The 10,085-nt window shown below is 43.0% G+C and overlaps 1 protein-coding gene across 1 annotated transcript; it reads left to right on the forward strand.

Annotated features, from left to right (window-relative positions):
* The first annotated feature begins 293 nt into the window (after positions 1-293).
* On the forward strand, positions 294-9,748 carry LOC119725104. The gene is made up of 5 exons (XM_038196500.1): positions 294-360; positions 1,722-1,829; positions 6,602-6,916; positions 7,570-7,709; positions 8,374-9,748. Exons 1-5 carry the CDS (start codon positions 294-296, stop codon positions 8,914-8,916), a joined length of 1,173 nt encoding a protein of 390 aa, XP_038052428.1. The 3' UTR covers positions 8,917-9,748.
* Positions 9,749-10,085: the final 337 nt, after the last annotated feature.

A 10,085-nucleotide genomic window follows, 5' to 3' on the forward strand; every position in this document is an offset into this window, starting at 1 on the left:
ACCATTCTGTAATCTAGTGTTAATAATCGTCGAATTTGAACAGCGCCTCCTGCTGACCTGCTGAAAAATGGTACCACACCCCCCCCTAGACTTGACTCAAGTCGGAATTGTTCCACTTCAGTGCCGTATAACAATGCGCACATACATTGTATAACACGCGTATTACACGTACCTGTTTGTGCATGTATTGCAGAGCATGTGCATAATTACATGAGGTGCAAAAGTTAGCAATTCCGACTTGATTGGTTGCTGCATCACTTGAAAATAACATGTACATGTACGTTTTTAACACGATGGTCCAGATTCGACGCATGAGGGCGCGCGTTATGTACTGTAAGGACGTATGCGACATGCGCCGCAGTGAGTGGATTTAGGCGCAGACTGAGGGCAACCCAGACTTGGCCAAGTCTACCCCCCCCCCTGCAAAATATCCTGGATCCGCCCCTGCCAAACAAGTGTGTAAGACACCTTCAATCGTGGACCTCCCTCTTTGTTTGTATACTTCAGGTTTTTATAGGAAGACTTCCCATTATGTTTTGGGGGTCTACCCGATGTTCCCAATACCTATGTTCCCCAATACCGATGTTCCCCGAAATCCTTAGGATTAGGGTAAGGTTAGGGTTTGGTTAAGGATTTCGGGGAACAACATTTTTGTCTGCAGGTCCACGATTGACGATTGTGTACAAAACATGAGTCCATACGAAAATTGCTCGCGTAATTCTCAAGGTTTGGCACACATTGTAATTATTTCTGCTCCATATACCATGGAGGAATAAATAAATACCTGTAGTCTACGAGAGCTGTATGCAATAACTATGCGCATGACCGACTTTGTGGAGGAGATAAACCAAGTGCCATTGTTCCTGTCGTTAAGGCAACACCTGCCACTGCCCCAGGCCTGGACAAGAATAAAAAGGCCTTGAGACTGAGAATACATTGTATAGCAAAGGCATTTTTTTTGAGTGAGGGATTGAGCCTTTGGAAAAACCAAGTCTGCATGGGAGCTATGGGGACACATTAACTGTAGGGGCCGGAGTCAGAGGCACTAACTTTCTGTTGGCCTGCATGGGCGGGGGACAGATTGACCTTGATTGGGCAGCATTCCCTATCCCCCCTCCGCGACAAATTTACTGGGTCCCAACCCGGAAGGTAGTCTATGCAATAGACCATGGCGAAAGCCATGCATTACTTCTACAACATTTGAGCAGATTCGCTGATTAATTATGAAAGACAACCGGCGCATCTTGACCTCTACATTTTGACCAATCAGCGGGCGCTTTTTATATCGGGTCTTTGGTCATTGACTAGCTGTTGTCGCGTCATAGACATGGATAAAGGAATGGCACACAGCAACAAAAACGCTGTGGTCACGCGCTCTGTGTGTACGCGACACGTGCCCGGCTGTTGCTGTATTTCAAAACTCTGCATTCCAATTAACCAATCACAGTTTTTCTCCTGATTTGGGAATGAAATGACGTCACCATTTAGCAAACCCCGATGGGTTGAGGCGCAAGATCGAATAAATCTGTATGCTTTGACATATCAGACGTTATACAGGAGACTTGGCTCCGTGGTGATGCTCGGACTACCATGAAGGGGGGGGGGGGGCAGAATTACTAATAGGCCTATTCACGTCTGACATCAACATTCGATTTATGATGGGAATCACAGGATTCCGCTGCTGTATATGTTATCATTAATTATGTTCTAAAATTCTGTAGGTGAGAAGAAAAATCGCCGCAAAATCGAAAATCACTTCCACATTGAAACGTTCAACGGCGTCATTACCATTGGACCAAGCTCTGGGAACACAATCAACTACGGACCAGGTAGTAATTCATACAAAGATTTTTTTAAAGAAGATTTTATTCACACGAAATATAAACACCCAATTCGGGCGATTAACAATGCAGTGCGCCTAGAGTTTGCCACGGAGAGTCCATTTCTCCTTACGTGCATTGTGGGAGATGTCGACAAATTTCAAGCGCGGGCGGGACATTTGAAATTGTTCGTTTTTCCGGTCATTACATGTAGTTTCGTAAGCGAATGATTTGAGTATCTGTTTGGCCTTTTTTTTTATCACTGGCGTGTTGGTGTTTGTTTTTGTAACACGGCAGAACGCTAAGCCCCAATCTAAATACGAATTTCTACAAAGTTTTCTACGGACACTCATTCAAATGGGTCATGTTTTATCGACCGTAAACTTGAAAAATGGACTCTCCATGACAAACTCGTGGTGGCGCACTGTGTTGTAAATCGCCCAAATTAAGATGTCGTGTATAGTTTATTATTGCCCCCTCCCGTAGCAATTGGTCATTTTACCACTCAGAAATTTGTCAATTCGACCCGGAAAATGTCATGTGGACCCGGAAAAAACCTGTCAGGTCCGACAGAACCCGCATTACGGGCCTAATATGACCAGGAACTTTTTAGAGTGTGAAGCAGCTACCAAATTAAAATTCCTGTCTCAAAATGATGAAACAGGCCCCTCATCGTCTCATTTAACCTCAAGGAACTTATCCCTTTATTGGTGGGTAGTTGGAGAAATCGTTAACATCACCAAATGAAAGTCGTCTTGATTTATAGTTTATAATGATAAATGTGACCTATTGTGGCAAAATGAGGAATGTACCCCAAAATTAATGGTTTGAGTTATCAACGCCTGAAGTTGAATTCACACTATGCCTTTTTGTTGGGGAAAAATGTCACAAAATTAAGAACGCCTTCCATTTCCGTTGGCGGCGCAATGCGTATTTCTTTTTTCAAAGCCGTCGATTTTCTCGATGGGAGGTTGGTGAAGTTCGGTGGGACACTGTTGAAGTTCTTGCGGCATTTATCTTTGGAATAAGTTAAGCTACAGGAATAAATTTGGTGTCATTGGAAAGCGTTAAGGAGTAGATTGTTGGTAGTTGGTAGCGCCTCAGGTTGCACCTTCATCACAAGCTCTCGCAAATTTCCATATTTTGTTGCCTAAAGTCATCTAGGTAGCTTCCTAAATTATACTGGTGGATCCTTGAATCACAGTGATCATTCTGGTTCATAGATCGCGAAATTCCAGTCTTCCAAGCTGCAGAATTCGAAGATTTTCATCCGTTTTCTCATTCGTGATTCAGGAAAGCATAGTAGCTTTCCCCAGCAGTGATTTTGATCTCCATTGTGCTTCAACAACCGTCTTGATGCATGGCTGACTCTGCTTTGTTCTCCATTGTGCTTACGCTATTGTTGGCGGTAGTCATGGTTTTGACTACAACAAACTGCTATAGCAGAACTGATCTACTGAACATGGCTCCCTCAGTAAAAACAAGAGTCCCTCTTCATGTCCACAACAGACTGAAGGAGCTTGGAATCAGTGTAGCCAGACCAACCAAAAGGGGCCGCAGATCATGGGCTAAAAGACAGAAACCAATCCCCGTCTTGACTCGTCATGACTGCTCACCTCGTGAGTTTCATCCTGATTACCAACCAAGTCAAAATGGTGCACACCTTACCAACCTTGTACCCATTTCATCCTGTACTAAACCAATGGTCCCCATTAAATTCGCATTATGGAACGCACGATCAATGAAGCCCAAAATCTCCGTCATATGTGACCTCATCATCTCAAGTTCTATTGATATTCTCGCTGTTACCGAAACATGGTTATCTGGTGATAATCGTGATCATCGTGCACTTGCTGATCTGACGTCTACACTTCCTGGTTACCAAATCCATCACATCCCTCGTATAAACCGAGCCGGTGGAGGTGTTTGTGTACTTCTTCGGAATAGCTTTGATGTTCACAAAAATGAAGGTAGATCATTTGAATCCTTTGAACATATTGATTTATCCATCAACGCCCGCTCTCATACCCCTCTTCGCCTCGTTGTCATCTACCGACCCCAAAGACTAGCCGATGGCCGTTTGACAGGTCCAACATTTTCCCCTGAATTTTCCACCCTCATCGAATCTGTTGTATCTGAGCCAGGGTACATTTTGGTTTCTGGAGACTTCAATTTTCACGTTGACGACGAATCTAACCGTGAAGCTACAATCTTTCGTGACCTCATCGACTCGTTTAATATCGAGCAGCATGTCGCTGGCCCAACACACCGCAATGGTCACACACTAGATCTTCTCTTAACGCGCTCAACAGATGACGCGATTTCCCAGGTTGACACTACTCATTACCTGCCTTCAGATCATGCTGCTGTAAAATGCTTGCTAAACATTAATAGACCTGACCCTGTCAAAAGAGAAATCAAGCTTCGTGAACTTCGCAAGATTGATTTTGAGGCCTTTCGTCTAGACATTCTTGCCTCACCACTAACCACTGCACCAGCCAACGACCTAGACTCGCTCATTCATCAATATGACACAACTTTGAATGATCTTCTGAACAAACACGCCCCCCTGATCTCCCGTACCATTTTATCTCGACCTCATGCACCATGGTACAGTGAAAACATTCGCAAAGCAAAGAGAAAACTTCGAAAGTGCGAACGTCAGTGGAAATCCTCCAAACTAGAGTTCCACAAACAACTTCTCAACGAACAGAGCTACCACTATAATCAACTGATAATCAAGGCCAAATCTGAATATCACAGGACACAACTAAAGGACTGTGACTCCCGTCAACTGTTTCGCAAAGTTGACAAATTGTGCACTCCAAAATCTCCAAAAACCCTTCCGTCGGCTAATTTGTCATCTGAACCACTTGTTGATCGATTTTCACAGTTCTTTGCCAACAAAACACAAAACATCACTGAAGAACTTGACAACATTCCTGATCCCGTAGTTTCTAAGCCAGTGTCCGACACATGCATGACTACTCTTCACCAGTTTGAACCCCTGTCTGCAAACTCGGTGAGAAAGCTGATCACTGGTTCACCCTCTACAACATCCAGACTTGACCCGATTCCTACGTGGATTCTGAAGAGGTGTTTGGATGAACTTGTTCCAATCATCACGAATATCACCAACCGTTCTCTTCTGGATGGACATTTTCCTGAAGCACTGAAGCGAGCCCACATCACCCCCCTTCTCAAGAAACCTAACCTGGACACTGAACCTCTCAAGAACTACAGGCCCATCGCAAATCTGTCGTTTCTCTCAAAGACAATCGAACGTGCTGCTGCGGCCCAACTCCAAGATTACCTTTCAGACAATAATCTCCTTGGCAACATGCAGTCCGCATATAGGAAACATCATAGCGTTGAGACTGCCCTTCTCCGTGTCCAGAACGACCTACTTTTAGCTGCTGACAAGGGACAGGAAGCTGTTCTTGTTCTCCTTGATTATTCGTCTGCATTCGATACTATAGATCACAACATCATGCTTCAGCGTCTAACGAACAGATATGGCATATCCGGTCATGTAATCCATTGGTTCGGATCCTACCTCAAGAATCGCACTCAGAGTGTTGTCATCCAGGATGATCTTTCTGATCCACGTGTGCCAAATTGTGGTGTCCCACAGGGATCTGTGCTTGGTCCTCTGTGTTTTACTTTATACACATCACCCCTTGAAGACATCATTCAGGCTCATGGCATTGACAGAATGATATACGCTGACGACACGCAGGTCTACGTCATCATGAACGAGCGAGATCGCTCATCAGTCCTCGCAAAACTTGAACTTTGCCTTAACGACATTAAGGCATGGTCCGCCACTAATAAATTGAAATTGAATGAAGAAAAGACAGAGGTGATCCACATTACGTCTCGTTTCAGAAACCATTCCAGCCTTAGATCAATTTCCCTTGGCTGTTTTTCAATAGAACCTGTACAGAAAGTGCGTGATCTAGGTGTCACTGTTCAGACCAATCTCCAGATGGACATCCATGTAAATAACATCTGCAAATCATCATACCTGGCATTACACAAGATTGGACAAATTCGCAAATTTCTCGACAAACCTACCACAGAAAAGCTAGTTCACGCTTTTATCACATGCCGCCTTGATTTCTGCAACAGCCTTCTTCTTGGCCTACCTGACTCAACAATCTCCAAGTTACAACGAGTTCAGAACTCGGCAGCCAGATTGGTCACCCGAACCAAAAGTAGTGACCATATTTCACCAATCTTCCGCGACCTACACTGGCTTCCGGTTAGGCAACGGATTGTGTACAAAGTACTTCTGATTACGTATAACTGCATCCACGGCCATGCGCCAACATATCTACAGGATCTGATTAACAAATATGAACCTCCACGAAAACTCCGCTCCCACTCAAAATCCCTACTCACCTGTTCATCGTCATCTACAAGGACATACGGCCAGCGTGCTTTTTCTACATCGTCGCCCACTCTTTGGAACAAACTCCCCCAAAGCATCAAAGACGCACAAAGTCTGGACCAATTCAAATGCCTCCTCAAAACCCATTTGTTCAATTCTGATTAATTTTTTGTCCTATTTTTAATTTGTACAGCGCATTGGGACTCCGTGTGTAATGCGCTTAATAAGAACGGTTTTATTATTATTATTATAGTGCTTTAACAGGACGTACATAACTTGAAAAGTCAAAGAGGGGGTATTCCTAATTGTGATATAGCAGGTCACATATGATTTTTGGACTTGCATTTACAGTATTGTTGATGTGTGCAATTAATGACCTGTCAAACAGAGGTGCGTCTCAAGCTGGATGGGCCCCCAGAGTTGTATCATCAGATTTGTGGCACGATTAACGATAGGAGGGAGATAGTGTCGATTCCGATAAACGAACTCGAACAATTCTGCGATGGCAACGTCATCTACTTCCGCAAAGGATGCGTGGAGCTCACCCTGCGGGTCGGGAGCCCGAAAGGCCTGGAGAAACTCCTGGCCATGTGCAATAGCGGAGATCTCAAGCAGCTCCTGGGCAGAGAGTTCCCAGTCAATAGCCTGAGGGTGGTCGAGGAAGACATCGTACAGGCGCGCAAATTCTTTGAGGAGGAAAAGGGTTCGTGTAGATCATCACAAAACTAACTGTTTAAGTAACTCCAACAATTAGATCCCTCTCATCTTTTTCTCAAGCTTGCCGACCTTTTTGATAAGTCAATGGTAGTGGGGCGGGTTCAGGTTTGGACGCTCCTACATTATTTGCGGCCTAAGATGGAGTTAAGACTCTAAACAGCTCCTGTTGATCTGGATGACGTGGTTGATATTATCGAAAAATGCCACCACCCTTTGCCTGCCTTGTTTTAAAGACTTCTTAGAAACATAATTTTTTGCAACAAAAATGCACTTCTTTTAACATCGAACAAAAATGTCCAAGCTTTACTGAACCACTGCACTGAGGGCGCTGTTGCTGTGATGTGATATTTCAGGAAGACACGGTATATTTTAGGTGTTTTCTGTTCAAATTGTGAACCCAAAATTGTGCTCATTGAAAACATGTGTGAGAAAAGTTTGCTCATTGGTATACTGACACAACAACGAATCGTTAGAGAAAAGAAATACCCAAAATTCTGGCAACGTTTTTGTGCTGAAAACAGTTGTAACATTGAGGTGTCTGCCTGAAATGACATCACATGTTCGCTCATGAATATAGATTTTGCATAAGCATAAAAAAACCCAAAAGCCCAAAATAATTACCCCTCTCCTTTTTTCCAGCCAAAATGAAGAATGAGTTGAGAAAGAAGGTGCAAGAATTTGAAGATGCAGCTGGTGAGTATGTTCGTTGCCGGGTGAAGATGATCGAGTTACTCAAAGACTTAGTGGAGTTATGTACTCGACGCCAGAGACAAGCTGCGGTAAGATTTGACTTGTGTTTTGTTTTTTTTGTTGTTTTTATGAACTTTTCATTTAAGCCAAGTCCAAGTTCGGGCAATGACCATTTGTCGTCTTGGTTGATTTGTGACGTCCATTAATTGTGACGTCCACAGTGAGCATCTATGAAAGTGATTCTAAGACTATTGAAAGAATCTAAAATAATATGCGAGCAGATGAAACAAATGCGTCTAGACCTCCAAATTCTGACCGTTCAGTGGACGCCTTCTATCAGGTCTTCGGTGAACCGTTATTGTATTTAAAAAAACATGGCAGCTAGTTCACCAACAAAAGCGTAGGCCGAATTTCTGCTCGAAATGACGTCACAATTTCTAAAGTGTACTCTGATTGGCTGGCGCGTGGTGTCACATTACATTTGAGACACATCAGAATAGGAGATTACCCAAATAATTGTCAAAATACGATAAAGTGCCAAAGCCTAAACTAAACATCGTAAACAGTGAACAAACTCGTATAAAAAGGTATAGCTTTATTAAACTGTTTGTCTGCTGAATACCAATTGGGAAGAATATCCAAGTGCCTTTTGGTGTGAAATTTTAATTCAGCTTCCCTTTGTTTTAAAAACGCAAGGCGCATTGGTCTATTCCCTTAGTGATTTTTTCTTTCAATTTATATTTCTGTGCATAGGCGGTCGGGGGAGTCGGCGCTGGATTAGCTTTGTTAACATTCGGCGCTTCGTCTCTTCTATCAGCTGCTGCGGCAAGTGCCGCGGTCGGGATTGTGGCTGGCATCGTCCAAGCGGTCACCGCCAAAATATCCACAGATGAAGCGAAGATGATCATGGCCAAAGACAAGGTAGCATGCGACAGAGTCCAGGAGACTCTGGAAAAGGTTGATTTAAAATTGAGGGAGTGGGAGGGCAAAGAAGAAGGGGTACTGATTGGTTCCATTCACGATTTGGTCAGGGTGGATGAGGTGAATCTGAAAAGGGGAGTGGACGCAATCGAGAAGATTAAGGGCGAAGGCCGCGGGGAATTCGTCCAGTTCGTGGTCCTTACAGTAGATCTAGATAGGATCATAGTGTACATACAGGACATGTTCCCTGGAGATGTCTCCAGATTGGCCAAAGAAATTCAAGAGATTGCTGACAAACTGGACTGTCCGAATGAGACGTCAATGAGGGAACGTGTCTCGAAAATGAAAACACGGTTCCAACTTGACAACAACTAACAATTGAATCAAGTCGAGCGACAAGTTATACCTTAGAACGTCTTCGTACATTTTATGTAAGAAATGGTTCTCATCATACAATTTGGTAGGAGCGGATCCATACATCGGACGGGAAGGGCGATATAAAAATGTAGTCGTGTTGTGAAGTTATAATAACAATGTTTGCCTCAAAAATATCCAACGAGTGGTTGACTATGAATATCACGAGGTGATGCAGTCTAAAAATACTGTGTCAGTAAATTCCAGGTCATACTTGAACATGTCACTTGTCTCGATCAAAATAACACTTCCGATCAAAATGACCGGAAAATGACCAGGACAAGTGTCATTTTGACCCGGAAAAGTGTCATTTAGTTGGACCCAGAGAAGGGTCATTTTGACCTGGAGAAGTGTCATTTTGACCCGGAGACGAATCATTTAATTTGAACTTAAGAAGTGTCATTTTGACCCAGAGACTCGTCATTTAAGTTTACTCGGAGAAGTGTCATTTTGACCGAGGGAAGTGTCATTTTGACCCAGAGGCGCGTCATTTACTTTGACTCAGAGTAGTGTCGTTTCGACACGAAGAAGTGTCATTTAATTTAACTCGGAGAAGTGTCGTTTTGACCTAGAAAAGTTTCATTTAATTTGACTCAGAGAAGTGTCTTTTCGACCCGAAAAAGTGTCATTTAATTTGACTTGGAGAAGTGTCATTTTGACCCGGAAAATTGTCAGGGTCAACCGTCAAATATGACAGTTCCGGGTCGGATTCGATCCTAGAATTTCTAGAGTGTACACCGCGGTACCTAGCCTTTGCCTGATAAACCTTCTCCAAGGCAAGTTTTCATTTTGTCTTAAAATACACTACTAATATTTATACACACATGTACAAATACAATACATTACAAATACAATATATCACATGTGAATTAAAATAAAAGCATATTAGATTACTGCATGATTGTAAAGCAACTATATTATAAATAATTGAAATTAAGAATTGAGTTCGATGATGTTCTGGGACGAAAAAAATATGTCGTTTTGAGGATTTTTGTGTGATGTAAGTGTAAAAATAACCGAGGTCAATTCATAATAACAAAATGTATAACAATGTAGAGGTGTATATGCTAAAGACACGCCCTTCTGGCACTACTTTACTTCAATTAGATAGTCAAAATTGCCGTCGGGTT

Source organism: Patiria miniata, unplaced genomic scaffold, assembly GCF_015706575.1.
Source record: "Patiria miniata isolate m_02_andy unplaced genomic scaffold, ASM1570657v1 HiC_scaffold_1, whole genome shotgun sequence".
Lineage (NCBI taxonomy): Eukaryota > Metazoa > Echinodermata > Asteroidea > Valvatida > Asterinidae > Patiria > Patiria miniata.

Bases quoted from the DNA above. Each gene is read 5' to 3' on its own strand.
- LOC119725104 (XM_038196500.1), top strand. From the start codon at position 294: ATGGTCCAGATTCGACGCATGAGGGCGCGCGTTATGTACTGTAAGGAC. The intron at 361-1,721 runs GTGAGTGGATTT...AAAATTCTGTAG, and splicing joins CGTATGCGACATGCGCCGCA to GTGAGAAGAAAAATCGCCGC. The intron at 1,830-6,601 runs GTAGTAATTCAT...CCTGTCAAACAG, and splicing joins CACAATCAACTACGGACCAG to AGGTGCGTCTCAAGCTGGAT.